Source organism: Malurus melanocephalus, unplaced genomic scaffold (assembly GCF_030028575.1).
Source record: "Malurus melanocephalus ecotype Western Australia unplaced genomic scaffold, MMel_1.1 scaffold_115, whole genome shotgun sequence".
Taxonomy (NCBI): Eukaryota; Metazoa; Chordata; class Aves; order Passeriformes; family Maluridae; genus Malurus; species Malurus melanocephalus.
In genome coordinates, this window is record NW_026623347.1 from 251,314 (window position 1) to 272,372 (window position 21,059).

The following is a 21,059-nucleotide window of genomic DNA, read 5'->3' on the forward strand; positions in this document are numbered from 1 at the left end:
GACTGCTTGCTGCGAATCAGTTATCAACTGATAAAGTGAATCTCAGGTTACTTTGAGTCAACTGGTGTCTGGTAACAGTTCACTTTACAGATCCCCAAATAGGTCTTGAGATAGATAAAATGATTCTTTCTCTTAAATGAGAGAGATCAGCATCATGGCAGCTGCTCCAGCACTGAAGTGAACCACGAATGACTCTTGAGCTGCTGTGCCAGTTGCATTATGTGGTCCCACTCTTTGGGAAAAAAGTGGTTTGAAGCAACCAGAATGCAGGTTAATTTTGTAAGGAGTAACTCTTTACAACATTGATTCTATTACCAGCTAATGCAGCAAAGTTCTTAGCCTGAATTAAGCCGAGTGTACATAAAGGACTGCCAAATCAATATGTAAGAGAATACAACTACCAAGACAGAGCTTTCATCCAGTCAGAACAGATCTATCAGCTTCTAGAACTGCTTCTGCTAAGGAAAGGTTCCCAATTCAGGCCTCTCGAATAACATATGGCTCTCCCTACGCTCCAACACTGCTTGCTGACAACACAGTCCAGGATAACAGAATAAACTGTAATGTCATTATAGCATTTCACTCACTTGCTCCATTGTCCATAGGCTAACAAGAGACTGGAGACAGTGGCTCTAGGCAGCTCTTTCTGTCTAAGTCTAGAAAGGCTCTAACAATGACTCTTTGCATGGTGGGGAAAAAAAACCACTATTTTTTAAAAACAATGTTTTAAACAGGCCACTGAAATGCAYACGGTCACCTTCAGACTGCTTTTCTCCTGCTGCCACTATACCTGAAGTATAATAAGAGGACATATGTATCTTCTCACCTTGGATGTGGCTGCAGGCTACAGACACATTACAAATACYTGGAAAACCACAGGGATATAAGTATTAAAAACCCCAAGCCCACCATTTTCAAATAGCTGTCAGTCAAGTGAAACGGAAAGGTGCGGCTGATAAAAAAAAGAGCAAGCCCTATATCTACCAGGAAAAATACAAGAAACCATAGTTTCTTCATCAGAATTCATAATTCATAGAAATTCACAGATCTGCACATGATCAGGAAAAACTGTGGGTGCYTGGTTTAATGTGGGAAACAAGGTTTTAAACCAAGATAATCTTTCTCTGGTTTAAAACAAATCAGCCTCCACGGGGAATCAAACTAACAGTTTCAAGAGTGTTTGTTATGAAGCAGGATCYCCAGAGTCCTTCCCAAAGGAAAATGCCTTTTTTTTTCTCAACTCAAGGAGCAGTTAAGTCAGGGACAAGGGGAGTCAGCAATTCACAAGCAGAAAACTTCCACTATCAGTCAGTAACATTTGCCTGTAGATTTGCTACACCAGTTACTGAAACAGAAAATCCTTAAATGAAAGGAGAAGAGTAGAAGGTTTGCAAGCAATTTGCAGCTCCGGTTTCACCTTAACTCTACAGATTAAGGCTTGAAACAAAAATGAGGCTATCAGCTAACCTTTGTTTGGGGTTTAAAGCTTTGACGGCTTAAAATAAAGCTCAACAGATAGTCCAGCAAATCAAACAAAGCCATTCCACCCTGCTCACCTTCATACCACTCGCTGTCATTTCAGTTTAAAAGCTTTCAGCATTAAGCAAGTAAAATCKTTGACCGCAGACAAAATTAAAGAGATTCTACAACTAAACTGACAAACAGCTTGGCTATGAGCAAACCTTGACTGCTGATAAGATTACAGAAAAAAAGAAACATTCTTGTCCAACAYCTCCCTATTTTTTCCTTCAGCAGCTTGTGCAGATCCATCTTCTTGCTCYACAACAGGGAACAAATACAACTAGGGAGAAAACAGCATTTTTTGTCTCTCCCATCCATGTTGAAAAATAGAGGCGTCCTGATGGTTCAGATCCCACTACTCAATAATTGCTATTCATCACCTTCAAGTTCATGGTGCAAAACTAATTCCYAACCTTTGGCCCAGAAACCAACAAGTGATTTAAAAAAAAAAAACACGGTACAGGATACAAAACAGGGATTAGCACCACTAGGAAGAGGAAGGTCTCACGTTACGTTCTTCAGCACTAGAGGCATAAATTCAGTGGAGCATTCTAAATCTGGTGTGTCCCACACACCTAAGGCTCTGCTGGGTAAGGAGCTAAAATCTCATATCTGGGTATCTCTCACACCAAAGGTTGTGTCTTCACACCAAGAGAAAAGAGAACATTACCTTCAGCAGGTCCAAGGACCTTTTTAATCCTTAGAAGTTAAGAACTAAGGAAGATTGCTCAGGTATGAAACTGGAGACCTCCTGAACAATGAAGCTTGCAGTTGACTTTGACACTTCTCCTGGGCTTTCAGGGAGAAGGCAGTTCCCACAGCACATGGCAAAGAAGAACATCCTTCCTGAGTCAATCAGACAGTTCACTTAGGCAGAGTACGCAGCTGAAAAAGAGACATGCTTCTTGAATCCTGGACTCCTCTTTCAAATGCTCCACAGGATTTGTAATCCAGAAGTTTGGTGCACATGCTAAAAAATGTTAAAGAAAAACAAGCTAAGATTTCCTTATTAATTTAAACAATCCAAGCACCGAGCCTGTGAAGGTGGCACAGCCTGGTGAGGTTCCTGGCCCATCTGTTACAGCAAAATCACCTAAGCAACACTTCCCTGTCCCTGGACAGGTACATGGGGCAAGGCTGTTGAGGAGCAAACATGTCTCAACAGGCATRAGAAAAGAAGTTCGACCAGTAGCTTACCCRGAAAAATGCAAGGTCACTTTAGCCAGAACGTGACACTCTGATTTTGACTGTGAACCACAATACTYGCTACTGAAAACATGACACAGCATTTATTTGCTAAGTTATTTTAAGCTTTTTCTACTTTGAAAGTTAGGAAATGAACCAAAGTAATTTCAGGTTTAAGTATCTTGGAATTGATTATCTGTCAAAATATTACAAGGAACCACGCACTGAAGTCACAAGTTCATGGGGGAGAATGATATCTGACAAAAAATCATCACAAATAAAAGCGTATGTTTCTTCGTATCTGAAAGGATCAATTGGTCTGCAGGACCCATGTAAAGAGAGAATAATGGGAAAAACAAGAGAAGCTCTCCAACAGGCAGAAATATGCCAGAATGCAGCTGCTGTCAGTGACAGTGCACAGCCCCTGACAGGCAATTATTCTTTGATCTATTGGCTGAAGCACTGAACAAACATTCTGAAATTCCACACAGAACCTTGTGCATATCACGACTGTGGTCACAATGACCAGTTCACTTTCAACAAGAGCCTTTTCAGGGCAGTGATAGCAAGAACCATTCAGAATGTGAGAGTTTTCCTCCAAGGTGTATAGCCCAGCAACACATAAGTTAATCATAAATTCAGATGTTCTTCCAGCACTGAAACCATTACTTACCACTCCTGGACACAAAGAGGCATCTACATGTGTAATTGCTCACTGATGGGGACAAAAACTACATTCAGCACTGCAAAACAGATTTTTCTCATCTGTAATTCTAAAGGAATAAGCCAAGTGTTTCAAGTGTGACCCTACAGAAAAAAAAATTCAAAAAGCTGACACGACAGTCTGGCACAACCTTTTCAGCATCCTCTGTCTGCTCTGTAATTTCTGAATGGGGAGTAGTGGTGMTAAATTTAAGGACCTCTTCTAGACTGTTACTTAATTGTGAGGTAATTTTCACATCAAGATACTCAAGGTAAAGTCCATGGCCTAGAGAAATGTGAGCTTTGCCATCAGGTTATTAAACAAATTCTAACTGTAGCAAATGACAAATCCCAACAATGAGATGGTMCACCCTAATTTTGTGCCACTTTACATACAACTTGAGCCCTAAAACCTAGCTCCAGCTTTTAATCACAATAACTACAATTTCAAGAGTCAGTCTTTGGATTTTTCCCTYTTCTCCTGTCCCACTCTCCAGTGTGACAGTTTTGCCTTTGCTTCGGCTTCACCACCAGCAACACAATTACACCATGGCAAATCCTGTCCCTGGAACAGCTTGTACGAGTGCTGCACTTGAGTTTGGCCAAGATGCAGTGAGATGAGGCAAGTCACAGCCTCGCTCCTCTGTGTGGATACAACAATGCACCGTGATGACAGCTCAAATCCTGGCATAGCCAATGCTTTGGGAGCAAACACACTCCTAAAATCTTCACCAGAATCCCAGTGCATACAAAGATGCATACATAATTACCTCTTGATTCTGACTGAGGATTGAAATACATGTTGAGGAGACAGCTTTCCCACTATAAACCAGGCTTTAGAGCCATTCTGCTCGAAGCACTGGCTGTAAAGCAAACTGAACCGCGAGCTGGAGCTCGTAAAAGCTTATTCACAGAAAAGGTGTGTATTAAAACCGAATAGCACAGCACTAAAATGGTCTGCCAAGGCAGAACGCAGTGTAGGTACAGCAAGAGAATGGACCCTTTCTGCCCCCTGCAGTTCCCATTGCTCCCTGGATTTTTAAGACARGCTTAGGAGGGATAGTAGTTACCATTCTAGAACCAGAACCATTTACATCTGGCTCTCACCAACAGCCAAGGCATTTTTACAGCTACATTCATCTGACCAACAGTCAAATTGCCCAGTACCTTCCATAAAGATCAATTATATATATGGAATATTTCCTGTGATAAACATAATGTGACTGTCCTCGATCACGCAATAAAARGACTATCAACTGCTAATAAACCTTTAATTTAGCCTCACCATTTTGATGATTAGGATTAAGAAGAATCTTCACCAATAAACAGGTGCTCTCAAGCAGGCACAGGTTGCTCCTAGAATATATATACACATATACATAACATATGTATATATAAACTATTAATAAAGGACAAAGGATTGTTTTTCAGTTATATGGACTATCCAGGTAATTTTATTTCTAGTTACTAGAAATATGCCACCAAACAGAAAATACCATTTTTCTAATTTTACATGTAAAATTGTAAGGCATACATACAGACAGGGAATTTCACTGAAGTAAAATTCCATGGAAGAAGGCCTCATGACCATATACAGGAAGGGTAAAGTACCATAAATACACTTGTAGACTTACTTCAATCCTTATGAACATAGATAGGGACTTGAATCCCAAATTTAGCTTCCCAAAATGTGCACCCATATATTTCAGGTGGGCTGAATTCAGAAAGCCAACTGTTTTCACACTGGCAACCTGTTCAAAAAAAGGGGGGAAAAGCATTTTTTGCATGTATGAGGAAAACTGGTGTTTTCCCTGAGCTGACAGATAATTTTGAAACAATCTTGTTCTGCTTTATGAGCCTGCCTGTGCAAAGAGGAAGTGAGAACAGATTGATTACAATGGAATATTATGTATTTCCAGCTGTTTTCTCAAGCAATGATGAACACATCCCTGCATTAGATTTCGGAAGGAAAAGGCTGYTGCAGCACACAAGAGGCMTGCAGGTTACAAGAGTTCCATATTTAGGAAATGGTGATTTTTCTAATGAAATTTTATTTTCATTCTTTGACACAGCACTTGCTTTATATTTGTCTGAGACATCTGCAAACCTCACTTGTCCTTTTCTTTTCTTCCACAGTATACATATAATTTTTTCTCCATTTAAGCTGAAAGCACCATCTACTATACCCCAATTTGTATTTTAGCAGGCTACAGGCTAAATAAACCCAGATTTTGACTAATATACTTCATAATATTGACTTGTAGGGAATTGTAAGATACTGAAAAAACGTCCGACTGTACTTCACAGGGCTATCAAGTAATTAAATCCATCTAAAACATATTTCTTCTCAGATTCAATTTTTTCCTCTTTAGGTAAAAAACACTGGGAAATTGGATTATCCTGAGAACATGAACTCAAAACAGAAAMATGGTTCATCACCTCACCCTTTAAGTCCATCCTTCATACTCTAGTTCTACGATGAATAATAACCTGAGCAGCTTAATGCAAAGCACTGGGATCAGAAAGTTTTCARTGGGTTGTTCCAACAAAAGCACAAACCGTGATGTCCCAAACCCCAAGTTTTGCTCCGTGTAGCTGTTGCCTTTCCCTTTTCAGTCACCAATGCGACGCCTGACAGAAATCTGCCAAGTCACTTTCAAGTAAAAACTAGTTGATTCTAAGGAAAAACAATAATTAGTTGCACAGTGCAGAGAGAAGCCCTCCAGAAACATTCATGTGTATAAGGATGTTATTATAGGAGATAGGTGGGGAAAAGCACTCTTCCTGCTTTTTGCCTGGTTTACTTAGATTTTTCCCAGGCTCCAACAGCTCCCAGAGCAAACCCCTCCTGCCCTTCCCTGTACTCCAGGCTGAGCCAGTTCCTTCCCCCCACCCCACTAGAGCAGGAATCCCCTTTTCCAAGTGGATTATCAGAATGAGAAGCTTTTTTTTAAGGAAAAACACACACATAACCGAGGGAACCGCAGCCCCCGGCGCCGGGACCCGCTCCCAGCCATTGTGCTGCGCGCAGCCCCCCAGGCTCGGGCGCGGCCCCGCGGGGCTCCACAAAGCTCCGCCACAGGCCGGACGTGCCCGGTGCCCCGGGCCTCCCCTCCCCCCGGTATTCCGGGAAACCTCCGGGAGGAGGAGGAGGAGAAGGAGGAGGAGGAAGCGGCGGCGCTGCGGAACAGCCCCGCTGCGGAAAAGCCGCCGGGGCAGGTGGCAGGGAAGGAGGCCCCACCGGGGCTGGTTCCCTCCTCCATCCCGGTGCCCCCCCTCGCCATCCCGGAGGCACCGAGCGCTTCCTCCTCCCACCCCCCCAGGACCGCGTGCGGGAACTCGGGCCCACCTGCCCCGTGGGGAGGGAAGGAGGGAGGGCTGGAGGGGGACCGGACCCATCCCCTCCCCGAGGCGGCAGCGGCGGGTGGGTCGGGGAGGGAGGGAAGGAGGGAGGGAAGGGAAGGGGGGTGGATGCGAGCCGCCCCCGGTACCTTGCGCTTCCTGGTCTCGGCCGAGCCGCTCCACACGAAGCACTGGTAAATCGCCCGCAGGTTCTGCTTCCAGTTCTCCACCTTGAAGCCGGTCACATGGCAGCACCCGGCCGCCGGCGGACTCATGTCAGACCCCCCCACATCAATCCGCCCGCACACGGGCCGGGCCGGCGGGCAGCGAGCCGGCCCCTTCCCCCGCCCCGCAGCACCGACACGGGCCGGGGCCCCCCCGCCCTCAGGGGCTCCGGCCCCTCACGCCGCCGCCGCCGGGGAGCCGCTGGCACATAGAGCCGGGGCTCCGCCACGGCCCCCCGGCTCCGAACAAAGCGCGGCGGGCGGGCAGCACGCACTCCCTCCCGCCCTTCTCCCGCACACACAAAGATGGGGCGCTCTGAGGCGAGGAGGAGAAGGAGGAGGCGGCGGCTGTAGCGGCCGCTGCCGCCCCCGGAGTGGCCGCCGCTCCCTTCTACCTCATAGAGGCCGCTGTGGAAGCGGCGGGCGGAGGGGAAGGGAGGGGAGGGGGGCGCTGGCGGCGGCGACCCCGGCCGCGGTGCGAGCGGGCGTGTGTGGGGAAGGGGGCGAGTCCCCGCCCGCCGCCGCTCCGGCTCCCCCCGCCGGCGCCCGCACGGCTCTTGTCCCTTTAAACCGCCCCCCCGCCTCCTTCGCCGGCTCCTTCCTCCTCCGCCTCGCCCGCGCCCCCCCCGCCCGCCGCGAGCAATGGTCCGAGCCGCTCACTCAACCCAGCCCGCCCGGCCCGGAGTGGGATAGACCAACGGGGAAGGTGCGGGAGGGGCGCCCCCTCTGCCCCGCCGCCTGCGAACGAGGGAGCGGCGGAGGAAGGAGTGCGGCGATTGGTCTATCCGCCTGTCAATCTACCTTTCTCTAGCACCTCATTGGTTTCTTTCCCTTTCTTCTCTCCCCCTCCACCCTTCCTACCTTGCATTTCCCCCGCCGGAAAGAGGCGGGACGKCTCAGATGATTGCCTATTTATCTGACCAACCGAGATAAGGGGTGGGGCCTATGTGGTGAGAGCGGAGGTATGATTGGCTGTTGTGGACGTCAGTCACATYGCAAGAGGAGAGCGGATTGGCTGTGGCCGCGAGGGGCGGTGCCTCCCAGAGCAGACTGCGCTGCTGTCACATCCGCTGGTCCCGCTCTCGGTGCTCCCTCAGTGGTTTCCTGAGGGAAGAGGGATCTCCTGAGGGAAGAGGGATCGCTGTGCACTGGGAGAAGCTCCGCTCCACGCTCCGATGAGCTCCCAAGACCATATATGGTCCATCCATACCGCCAGCCTGCATCCTGGTGTTTCCGTAGGGAAGAAACAAAAGCGGTGTACAACCAGAACTGGTGTTATTTCAGCTTTTACCTATACAAGGAAATGGGAAGACAGTTAAAACTGTTGGAATCTGTGCATAGTTTTCAGCTTGTATGCCACATACACTGTAGGGTTACATAATGGATGGGAATTTTGCTGTGGTTTCTGAACAGAGAGACCGGAGGCTTTGCAGAGTCTTCTYAGACAAGCACTGCAAGGGCTGTGCAACAAGGAAATAAGTGGTGAAGTGCCGCCGCATTATTTCACCAATCCCATTTTTCAGTGCCTGCTAATCACATTTCTCGGGATCTGTAACCTTTACCTTCACCTTTCATATGGTGTCCTGTTTTCCTTACATATTGCTACTATTACTGCTACAGTCACCTGAGGACTTCCCCCTTCCTCCAGAGGTGCTGCTATTTTAAAAAAAGAGAGGAAGGTAGGTAGCAGCAGGCTTAGTTTGTGATTTTTTTCATAACGAGGAGGTTTGCTGGCGAAGTAGGGCTGACAGAATTGTGTTTGTACCCCCAGGTTGTGAGGCAGCAACAGGACGTGCTGTCCTTCTGTGTGGGACACCTGAAATTGTTCCATCTCCTGGCTTGTACTCCTTGTTAGCCTCTCCCAGAAATCCCTGTTCCATGCAGTCTGGGGATTACACTCCAGTGATAAACTTGGAATTGCCCCACAGGTGGAAATAAAGATGCCAAGAGCCAGGAAAGGGCCTGATTATCCTGCTGTGTACACAAATTGCACGGAATGTTTCAGAAGATTACAAGTGAAATCTGGAGGGAGGCTGTACCCTCTCTTTGACCCTATGTAATCATTAGACCTATTAAGTCATCACAGTRCAGCCTACACCTCTTGGAAAGGGAACAGGAATTGGTGCTGCATGTCCTTCCTGTGTTAATCCAACTTCCAGGAGAATTAATCAGTTTTCAAAAGCAGGAGGCAGAGAGCCAGTCCCTTCCCTATGAAAGCTGCCTAAACATCCCTCAGAAAAGAGGGAAGTTAAGGATTACCAGCTCAAGGTGGATAGAAGGGTATGAAATGGGTGATTAGTGCCCTAACAGCATCTAATAATTATTCTCTGAGTATTTCCAATTAAACAAAACCCCCGATATTGTTACAGCCTAAATACAAGCAGAAACTTATTCTTATTCTTATTCTTATTCTTATTCTTATTCTTATTCTGCACCAACCTACTGTTACTAATCTGGGGCTTTTCTCCATGGCTACCACATCAAAACAGGAGATAAAGATAAAAGAGAGAATTTCTGCCAATGAAATTTAAGTCCATCTTGCCGAAAAAATGTGAGACCAAAGAGACAATACATATGTTCAATGTCCTGCAGACTCTGAAATTTTCACGGAGATTTCTGTGCCACTCTGTCTTGCAGAGTCCTTGTGTTTACTCCATGTAGGGTGTGGTGCCTTATCCTCTGAGCCACAAAGAACCCACATGCAGGACACCCATCCTGGACCACACCTGGTGAGACCCACTGTCACTTCCCAAAAGCAGCATTGTAGAAACACAAAGATCAACTCGTAGGAGACATTTCCCAACTATGGGCATTACTTTTCAAACTTAAAGATTCCCCAAGGTTTTCTTGGCACCTTATTCTCCATAAAAAGGGGTTTACTTAAGCTAGAAATTAATTTTGGGGTTCTTGTGGCAAATTGGAACGAGAGTAAAAATCCACTTTGGAATGGTGTAGAAAACAGTGGCTTTTGAGATTTTTTTGAGGCCAGCTCCTGACTTGGGGAGTTTGAAGCAAAACTCTACGTGTGTCATTAAACCCTTCGCTTTCTGTCTTATGAAGACACCAGAGTCTTTCCTATGAAGTATGAAAACTTCCAGTTCTACAAAGACTTCTTGATTGTTGCAGCCCACACACTAAAGGTGACACAACAGCACTGAGCAGCAGCCAAAACAAAATAGGAGTGGAAAATAGTGACACCATTTTGTCAAGTAGTAATTACCAAATCAGGGCCTTCTTGCTGCACACACTCAAACACATACACACACACACATGAGTTTACAAGTTTGCTGTAGTTTAATTTACTCTTGGGCATAGCTTGGGAATGTTTTAGAATAAAACCTTTTGGTGCAGCAGATAGCTTGGGAAAGGATTCGCCTCTGGGGGAAGGAAACMGTTTCAATCCCTCCTGTGTCTCTTGGAGGAATTTTTAATTTTAAAGCATTGATGATTATGCTAATTAGTGCTTACCCTCAAATGCCAGTGGAATATAAATGTTGATAGTAGCTAAAACATATTGCAAATGTGCAGCAAAGTCTTCCTCCAGAGAGTCATCTGCGTTCCATGATAGCTCAGCTGGGAAGAAGCAGCGTTCTTCACACGGAAAAGTAAAGTAACTCTCTCTTCTATCCATGTCATCCCAAGGTGGCACTTCTAGACTCCTCTGGATAGCCATGAATCAATTTACTTCATCATGTGGGCACGCTTTGCCATGATATATGTTAAAATGTCCAGTTTAGTCCTCAGATAAACAGGAACCTTCTTTTTGATCAGGTGTGTGAGTAACATCAAGGATTTGGGTAGGATTCCTCCTGTAACCCTGGATTACATGTGAAGCTGGTCTAAGTTTGAACCTACAAGAGGCTGAAGCCTTTGGCTCCAGAAKTGGATTTGAAGGGGGATGCTCAGGAGCTTTGCTCCTGCAAGYACAAGGGCTCTCCGTGCTAATAAACCAACACAGAATACGTGAAGATTCCTCAGTACCKCTCATGCATTTTTTCAGGCACTCTAAAAAATACAAGTTCTTCCACATTCTAAAAGGAARGAACTTACAGAACAACTCTGCTTACCAAAACACACAGAAAAATACTTTAAAGCCTAAAAGGAACACCTTTAACTCTTAAAAATTACCCTATTTTTAAATCTWCAGTGATCTTTTGCTCTGAGCTCAAAGCTTTTGTCATCCAAGCATTGTGAACTTCTATCCAAGCAGTACTGCCATTGCTTAATCCAAAGCCTTTAAAGCAGGTGAGGTTGTATGTCTGGCTGCAGGGCTTAAAGCTCTGGAGACATTACAGGCAGAATCCATTGCGTGATTCTGCCTGAAGCTGATTGCTTCTGATTCCCGACGAAGTTCAGTGGAGTAACCCCAGAAGTGACACCTGAAGGTCTGTCAAGAAACACTGGTACCTGTCATTTATCTTGGGGATGGAGACTGACCTGGCTGCAAAACCAGATGGGTTGTATAGTCCCAGCTACACCAGCTCCTCTAAAAAAAAAGCTTTGTTTTCATCCCAGTCAATTGGGAACAACTCCTGATAGGTACCAGAGCAGAGATTTCCATGTGGCTCAGTCTTAGTATAGGACACAGAGCAGCTTCTTGAATCCACAACATTGCATGACAAAGAATTGGTTCAGCTGTGCAGATCCTGCCACAAGGATCCTTKTTAGCCCAAGCACTACACAGATAGGTGGATTTCAGTGGGTCAGGATGACTTTAGAACTCAGTAACCAATTCCTGACATTCCCGTTAGAATCACAGGCCCCTGTGTATCAGATTTAAAGGTACTGTCACTAAAATTCCTTGGCTTTGAGGTCTTYTGCACACCTTTCAAAGCAGTGCGCAGAACTCCAAGGATTCATGGAACATGGATTGAAAATAGTCCTAGAAAAACACAATGCCTGTGCTTATTTTTCTGAAGATCACTCGTTAGATTTCCCATCAGTGCTGTCATAGGATGAAATCTTGGCCCCAGCTGAACTCAATAGGAATTTTGCCACTGACTTGAATGGAGCTAAAATGTCACTCCTGCTATTTGTCAAGCCAATTACATCCAGACAATACTTTTAACATCTGGCTTCAACTGAACACACAGAGCAGTTCACTCCCTCAGTCTCTGAAGACAACCCAGGACGTTGGCTATCTCCATAAAAAATGAAACATTTGTTCTTGGCAAGCTGCTTGTAATGAAGAGGGRATCCATGCAGTGACAGTATCGGAAYCAARTCCCTGTTCCTTAGCCTATAGTCTTTGGCATTAGCATCAATAGATTTAATGTTGCTTTTCTGGGAAGAATGTCAAAAGCATCCATCTACTGTTGCAAGTCATTCTGTTGTAAAAACTTTGTTTAGAACAGCAGATCTGGCCTCATCTGTGGYTTCCCACAGACGAGGGGGGTTTTCACCCAGTTCATCTTCTGTTTCCCAAGGCACTGGAAGGTCCCCTGTTAGGTYAGGGAGCAGCATTTCTATCTATATCCTTCTCTGAGTATGGTAGTCAAAGATAAAGCTGAAGGACAGCTGATTATAGAAGCACAAATGGTGTGAGCTTGTTTTGCTTTCTAAAAACTCACCTGAGGCAAAGCAATATTGATTTATTGCAAAACATTGAGGTTAGGTCAACTTCAAGTGGGGCATGCCTTTGCCTGGTAGGAAAAAAAAAAAAAAAAACCAACTCTATAGATTTATTTGATCAGTGGTGATTAAAAAATCCATTTGAATGGGAAGAATCATAGGATCCGAGAACAGTTTTGGTTGGAAGACACATGTGAGATTATCCAGTTCTAACTCCTTGTCATGGGCGGGAACACTTTTCACTAAACCAGGTTGCTTCAGGTCCTGTCCAACTTGACCTTGAACACTTCCAGAGATGGGGCATTCATAACTTCTCTGGGCATCTTTGGGYATGCACAACTTCTCTGAGTCATTGGATGATGTCTGGAAGAACAGGGATGTACAAAGAGAGGGACTTTTATGTATCAGGTGGACAGGGATCTGGTGAGTTGCTGCACTGCTCACCTGTGCAAAACCAGAGTCCCTTGGTTTYCTTCCATCCCCTGGGATGCAAAACCAAACTCCCTCACCAGCATCTKATGAGCCTTAATTCCCAGCACTTAAATAATTAGCTTCTCAAATGTACGAAAACAGCTCTCATTTTCTGGATTAATGAAGGGAGCTGGGTTCCACTGAGCACAGCTATTATGGGGCTGCTAATGCAGTGTCTGATTCCATCCCTGCCACTGAGCACGGAGCGATCCGGGCCCCTGGGAGAGGAGGAACACAGGCACAGCAATTCTGCAGGGTTAAAGTGGAAGCCAGCAGGGGAAACCCTGGCAGTACTTTGTGGGTTTATGCAGAGGGAGGGCTGATTTTATTTCTGTGTCTGCTGAGTCTCATCTGGCTTATGAAGACACCACACAACCCAGAAGGCTGAAGCTCAGGGAGATCCTGAGGGTGGGTAGTTGGCTTTAATCACAGACCAGGTAAAAGCAATTTCTGAAGCAAGGTAACAGAAATGTGACACAAACAGAAATCTAAAGCTTTGGTGGTCACACAGCAGCTTCTGCAAAGTTTCTGTAGCCAGAGCAGTAGAGAATGGCAAGGAGCWAGAAGGCTCCAGTGGAACCAGAATTTTCTTGTCCTCCGTGTTCATTTGGCTGAGGAGTTGGTAGAAGAGTGGTCACAATCTTGCCTCATTTTGGCAGGTACAGGTATTCAAACTCTTCAAAACAAACTTCTGTTTTTCCTTTGAGATGTCAGCACAGGGGTGGTAATTTTGTTGTTCCAAACAACAAAAGATGGATGGAGAAGAGAGTGAGGAAATGTCCAAAAAGCTGCTTTGCTCTGCCCTGGGAGGTTTAAACTGAGGCCACATTACATGGACCACTGTTCCCTTCCTCTCTGCCTCCCTGCYTTCCTATCTTGTACATGGAACAATGAGAAAATAATTAAGAAATCAGGGAATTTGAGATGTAACTGCAGCTRCACAACAAARTCATGCAGCTTCTCAGACAACTGGGGATGTAAAGGCCTGGAGTGTTGATTTCCTCAGATTCCTGAGCYATCAAAAAGCCCTTCAGTACATGTCATTCTCCTTACCATTAGTACATACATCCAAATTAGTGATCCTGCAGCCCTGCATGTGGATTTGGGGCTAAATATCTTCTCACACTGAAGTTCTCCAACAATATGCCCTTTGATCACATAACATCTGTCACATCTGCCAACCAAACCAAACCAACACTTCTGTCCTCTGTAAGAAAAGCCAGAAATTGCAGTGGAAACCCTGGGTTGATCAAGAACAGCAGAAGTTGAGAGGCTGGTAAGAAAATCCATGGAACTGTGATGGCCTCTGCAGCAAAGTTTGTGCTTCATTCAATGCCAGGGACCAGGGACACCAGAGACTTCAGCTTAAGAACTTCAGCACCTTCCCAAATCAGGAACACTTCCCTAGAAGTGGCCATTCAAAGTTAAGCACCTTTGAAAATGCAGGGATGCTGCTTCTCATGTCAGGGCTTGTTGGGCCACTGCCTTCAGAGGAGTAATTTAGCTGGAGCAATCASGAAATAATTATTACAGTGGAGAGTTAAAAGACAGTAATTAAACTGTATAAATAAATAACCGAAGTGACTAAAAAAGTCCACCCAAAGCCTACTTTTGGAGCACTATTTAATGTAAATGAATCACTTAGTGGACAATACAACAATCATCTGTTCAGCTTCTATTCATTATCAAAAACAATACAGAAGGATTGGCAGGGAATAGCCATGTGCCAGAGGGAGCCCTTTAGGAAATACCACAGAATCTGGATTGGCTTTTGTCTGTTCTTCTATTGTGTTCTGACAATGCTTTGCTAATGAATGTCCAATGTCATTTCAGTTGTCTTTTTCTCTTTTTCCCCCCCCCCCAAAAAACTGGATCAGTGGTAATCTTGGCCTTCCACAGTTGCGTGTTCCTGTTGGGAAGACTTCCACACATTATTTATCAGTTCTGCCAAGGTTTGGGGAGCTGAGGATGTGTTGTCTCMGGCCCCTTGGGAAATCCCACTGTAGGTGATGAGACAAAATCCTTTTATTTGGGAAAAAAATCCACTAAGTTTTATAGAAATCATCACGCATYTTTGAAACACGCTGTACTTCAGTGWGTTGTATATTCAGTAAATCTTTCTTTTGTTACTCAATTTGAAAGGACAATAACCTCATTCTGAGAAATAATCTGCTTTTCCATAGGGAGTATTTACACTGATCATTCCCAGCATTATCACGGGAGTTATCTGCAGGCTAAAGGGAATCCCAATGAGAAATCTGGGGAGCTAAACCTACCAGGCTGACACCTATGCTAGAAAAAACAGAGGTAAGACAATATCAAGCATTAAAATACTGTCATTATGCCTCAGAATTGATGATCCCCTGACATTTCCATCTCTTAGGAGTTACTGGTTTGGACTGTCTCCAAGTTCACACCTGAAGGTGTAGCAGGTACCCAGAGGGTTCCCTTTTCTTACCTTGCTCTTTGGCTCACTCCTACATTGCTGCTGTAACTTTCAGCTCCTGCAGCGTTKCTGGTTGGACTCTGTGGAGCCCCGCAGTGCAAAATCACTGTGACAGTCTGAGTTCAGAAAAAAGGGTGACAGTGATACACTTAAGAGAATAAACAGGCTTTTCTGCTGAGAAAATGCATGTGGAATAGCACCCGGATTTGACTTTTCAGTGCTGTCTCTGAGGTTGTTTYATTTTGTATTAAAGAAAATCGGAGGCTCTGCAGCAAATTTCTGCAGCCAAAGATGATTCCTGTCAAATCCAGTGATGATGGAGGATGTGGATTTCTAGTTAACRCTATCTAGAATTTGAGATAGAAATGAACACTTCATAAAATCTTGCTTCGAGCTCAGTTTTCCAAGTAAAACAGACAGAGATGGCATTAAACCCTCCAGAACTTATGCTTGCAAAACCCCCACCAAGTTTGCTGCAAGCTTGGTGAGCAATTTGSGAGTTTTACTCACAGCATAAACTCAGAATGCCACTGAAGGTGGGACTTGAGGGCTGACAGCCCTTGGGGAACTATTTCTGATCTTACCATTTCCAACTTCTTGCTGTCCTTCAGCTGGAGATTGTTCCTGCAGAAACAGAGGCTGCAGGAAGGGTGGCACATCTCTCTGTGTCACTGCAGTGCTCGGAATAGCAAGGGAAGCTGAAATAATTGGTGGGTTGGATTAATACCCTGGGTTGTGTGTGGGGATGCACAGCYCATCTGCCACCTCGGGGGCAGGACTGAGACCTCTGACAGCCACTGGGGCAGCAACAGCCAAAATCCATCCTCCTGGAACTGCTACAGCTCTTTGGGTGACACCATTAATATTACAGATRCCTCCAGACACACCATTCTTGGTACCCACGAGGCCAAGCTGCCATGTAGAGTGGTGAAATGCAACCTAAAACTGCAATCCTGAATGTTGCCCTTTCACTAAAAAATTCTATCACTAAAAAACTCTATCACTGGCCTGGGAGGGAAAACTACTGAGCTTCTGATAAACAGCAGTTCATTTTGCAAGATGATTGCCACCATTTGCACTAATTGTCACTTTTTTATAGCAATCTCTGTTAAAAGACCAAATTTCTCAACTATCCTTCTGGTAGGGAACAAAACCCTGTTAACACTCAGTATATTAAAGGCATCATCCTAATATTGGGAGAATGAAAAGAAACTGGAATAATAATCCCCCTTTGTTTAATAAATTTCCCCTAAAATATATTTCTTAAAATGTATTCAGTAAAGTTCTGTTCCTCCCTGCTCTGGTAAAGAATTTTTTTTGTTAGTCCCTCGAGTGGATGCTTAAGTCAGGTCTCGCTGTAATTACACACCTCGCAGCAGTGCAGGAGACTTAATTAAGAGAGTCACTGTAGGTGTGTTGTCAGACAGATACAACCCAGTGCTGCTGGAGGAGGCACCAGGATCCAGCTGCAGTGGGCATGTTGGGGAAGAAAATTCAAGTTTGCAGAGGATTCTGAGATCCTCTTGCAAAAAAAAAAAAAAAAAAAAAAAAAAAGCAGCGTGGACACACCCAGCAGCCTCTGTTCAAAGCCCCTCAACTCCATCATCAGGGAGCCTGTGGTTTTAAAAATCTCTCTGTACTCAACAGGAGACGCTCTGCCACACGGCAAGATTTCAGATTCTCTCCTCCCCTCCTCCCAAAAGTGTGACTCACCAGTTTCAAATGGTGACATTTCATTCCCAAACTATTCCGGGAGCAGCTGGCTCCATAGCACATGGGGATGTGGGGAGAAGGGAGGAGGGAAGGAAGAGCCAGCTTGCACAGTGAAAACCACTCATTCTCTCCCCCACACAGGTATGTTGCTTTTAAATTTCAGAACCACGTAATTTGGGACACGCTGGCAAATTCCATCGGAGGAAAACAATAAAACAAGCACGTTTCAAGGGGGAAAAAAATAAATCCGCACGCGACAATGATGCAATTCCCTGTCAGCCAGGAGGAACTGGGAGAGGGGTTTGCTCTCCAGATGGAATAAATGAGAGAAAATGCCCTGTCCCCACTTCTCGCTCTCCCTACGAGTCCGAACCCCGCAGTTCCGGGCGAATTTCACAGTGTTTAGTCATCATCAATATCTTAATATTGATGAACAAATGCATGTGCAGTGGGACGCTGACAAAAGGGCAATGACAGAGAAATCCGTGTCAGCTCCCGGTCCCGAGAGGATTCTTGTGTCACTGACTGCAGTCCGGCATCGCTGTGTCCCTGCTGTGGGGACATCGCTGCCGTGAGCACAGCATCCTGCATGTGAGCAAGGGTCGGCACAGCACAGAATCACCGGAGATTSTGAGCCGGGAGGGACCCGCCGGGATCACCGAGTCCGAGTGTGCAGGGAACGGCCCAGGCGGGGATCGGACCCGCAGCAGTGGCGGGTGCGGTGCCGGGGACCGGAGCAGAGCTCGGATTGTCGCTCTGAGCGTGGCTGTGGGGTCACAGCAGCCACCCAGCCCCAGCCCCACTGCTCTCATCAGTGTTTGTCACATCCCACAGAGGGAGCGGGACGCGATGGAGCCCCGGCGGGCACTGGAACAGCAGCCTGGCACCGAGACACTGGGGACACCCGGCTGCGGGGACTGTCCCCAGGGAGGTGGCGAGGACCCAGCCCCTGTTTCTGCCCGTGTGTGCCGGATCCGAGTGCCGGGAACAGGCTGTCACAGCCCAGCCCAGCGCCGTGCATGTCTGCACAGGAAATGTTTGATTCCACTTTCATTCATCTCCTCTGCTGCCGTTAGAGAAGGGGACGCTGTTCCTGTGGCTTTCTCTGCCCGGCAGCAGCTTGGCATCCAAGCTTAATTCCCATTTTTTTTTCCTTTAGGGAGCACCATTGAAAGCAGTGCTCATTCAAGGARGAGGAAGGATGGCTCGCTGCTCGATCCTGGCATGCAGCTGCAATGACCTTGGCTAGGTAACCATCTCCTGAATACAAAGATGGATATAAAAGCAGCAGTCCGCTTTTTAAAAAAAACACCCAATCTCCTGCTAAGGTAGGGAAAGGCAGTGGTTTGTTAAATAAATGCGTCTGTCAGAGCTGGATTTTTTTTTTTCCCAGCTTCCCTAAATGCCCTTCACCAGCAGAGAGGGGGAGGGGACCTGCTCTTTGAAGCCTTTTCCTTATGGGAATAGAAAACACGGAAAGAATTCAATTCTCTGCCACAGCCCAGCAGCACTGATCCACACTTCAAACCCCAAAGCCCGAGAGCCCGGCGGGCTGGTGGGTGCTTGGAGCCTGCAGTTCCACAGATTAGCCTTGTTCGATATCCAGCATCATTAAGTGTCCCCCGTGGTGTTAAAGCACAGAAAGAGGGGCAGGAATGGAGACTGGTGGAAGAAAAATTAGGAAATTCTGTGCAGAAAGGACTGCGGTTATCCAAATCTTTGATCAAAGCACCATCTAGTGAAGAACAGGCTCCTTGCAGCTGGCAGCGCTCTGGGCAGCTGCACCAACATTTGCTTTCCACCACAGGTTTGCTGCTAAAAACCCCCAAATATCACCCAAATATGCACACCCCGTGTTGGACCTGAGCGAACAGGAACATGGCCCCCAAATTGCTGCCCTTTCTTTAAATCAGTGGAAAGGAGTTCCTCTCCTCCCCTCATCTCCCACCAGAGCATCTCAGGCCCCCTGAAACCCGCAGGGAACGAGGCACCGCAGGAAAAGAACGGCTTCCATGTTGCAGTTTGGGAGCTAAGGAAAAGAAAAGGTAAATGAGCGGTCCAAGGTCGTGCAGGAAGCCCGAGGCAGATCCGGGAATAGAGATCGGCCACCCTGGACCCAGGGATGCCTGAACAATAGCACAGCCTCTCCCTCTGTTGTCATTTAACTCCTTCCTGACCCACYAAAACCCAGGAGAGGGGTGGGCTCTCCACTCCTCTGCCGATGTTCCCGTGGCTTTRCAGCTCTTGGGGTCCCAGCCCTCAGCCCTTACTTGCTTTTCCCACTCCAAACCAAGGAGGGAGAGCAGCAGGGAAGGACAGGGTTGGATCTCCTGASAGCTGCAGGTAGGAAATATTTCTGCACAGCGGGCCTGAGCTGTCCCCTCAGCAATTAAAACAACCACAATTAGCATCTTTCTGTGGAAATGGTACCTCAGCTTTGCCATTTCTGCGTGTGACAAAACATCACAATCTCCCCTGGAAGCATTCAGTGCTGTTAAAATGATTGTGGAGTGTGGGGAGCTTTAGCTGCAGGAGGAGAGGATATTGCTCCCTCTTCCCCAGTTTTTGGGTTATCCGCAAGGATTGGGGATTTGCAGCACGATCACACATCARAAATGCAGTTTCACTAAGTCTACACTGTTCTCACACTGAGCTTGGAAATACTGCAGTGCAGGCTCTGGAGGAGACAGTAATTACAAACAAACCTTACAGAAAATAGCTGGAAAAGAAAAATAATACTCAGGTGGTGGAAAAAAACTGAACTGCAATGAACTGAACCTGCAGCAAAATTCTCCCAGAAACAAAAGCCGAGAGAAATAGTGACCAACTGTCCAGAAAGAATTCTCTGAAAGAAGTTCGATGTCCTTGGGTCAGAGCCCAGTTCCAAATCAGAACTGTAACTGGGGCAAAAGTTAAGACCATCTTCTTGGGTCTGGAAGGGACACAGACAAATCTGCAAAGAGCAGGAAAGAATTGGGAAAGCCCCGAGAAGCCTTTATTTCTCTGTTTTCCATGCTAGGTTCTGGTTTTCTTTTCCTACCACCCTAGAATGTTTTTATTCACTCGTACAAACCCAATCTCTGGGAGCAGGGAGGGGAGGAGGAGAGTCTGCACCCCTATGTCAGAGGCTGAGACAATGAAATCTTTAATCGTGCCACAGCCCTTTGAACATTTGCATTTTCCAGCCAAAGGCGCTGTGAAACTGGRAGCTCTCAGTTCGAAATAATTCAAGGTTGTTGTCTCTGGGGAAGGGTTTTGTTACCCTGTGGGGATTTCTGCCCAGATCTTTGCTCTTAGGGTAAGCAACCAAAGCTTTTCTAACAGAAAGAAGTTACATCTTATACTWTTTGGAAAAARAAAAAAAAAAAAAAGCAACAAAGAAGAGCCCACAAGAACTAGGGCACAAAATTGCTGCCCCAGAGACGAGGGTTAAAAGGCTGCAGATCTGCACTCAGTGATGCAGTAAGGCAGCTGTCACCAAGCACAAGTGCAAACTCAAATCCTTGAGTTTGGAGATTTTTTTTTTCTTTTCTGCCCCTCAAAAAAGAGCTCCTGCACTTCAAGAGGGCAGCRATAGAACAGCAGGATGTTTGTCAAGGAAGTGTTAACATGCTAAAAGGATTCCAGCCCTTTGCAGTTGTGGCCTGATACAGTGAGAAAGAAAAGAGGAGAGTTTTGAGTGCTAATAAAAACAGGTTTTAGATTATAACAACATTTACCAGTTGGGGCTTGCATGATCTCCAAAACCAGTCCTAGATTTAGGGTAGAGTCTCCACTAATGTTTCTGAGAACAAAGACAATGAGTAAATCATCTAATCCCCATTCAGTGCGTGATGTGTCAATCAGCAGGTTTAAATCAGAGGCRAATTTGTTGCTAATTATGT

The 21,059-nt window shown here is 46.0% G+C and overlaps 1 protein-coding gene across 3 annotated transcripts in view; it reads right to left on the reverse strand.

Moving 5' to 3' along the window:
* USP22 (ubiquitin specific peptidase 22) overlaps nucleotides 1-7,627 on the reverse strand; it is a 91,355-nt gene extending 83,728 nt beyond the window's left edge. Inside the window, exons 1-2 of one of the 3 annotated variants that reach the window (XM_057369780.1) lie at nucleotides 6,900-6,942; nucleotides 2,192-2,491 (exon numbers count right to left, since the gene is read on the reverse strand). Coding sequence is in view for 2 of the 3 variants with exons in the window: in XM_057369779.1 (XP_057225762.1) it covers nucleotides 6,900-7,025 (126 nt within the window). In the remaining variant the exon portion in view is untranslated. Of the gene's footprint in view, nucleotides 1-2,191; nucleotides 2,492-6,899 lie in introns of all 3 variants that reach the window. The other 2 variants (XM_057369779.1, XM_057369777.1) reach the window with 2 other exon arrangements.
* Nucleotides 7,628-21,059: the final 13,432 nt, after the last annotated feature.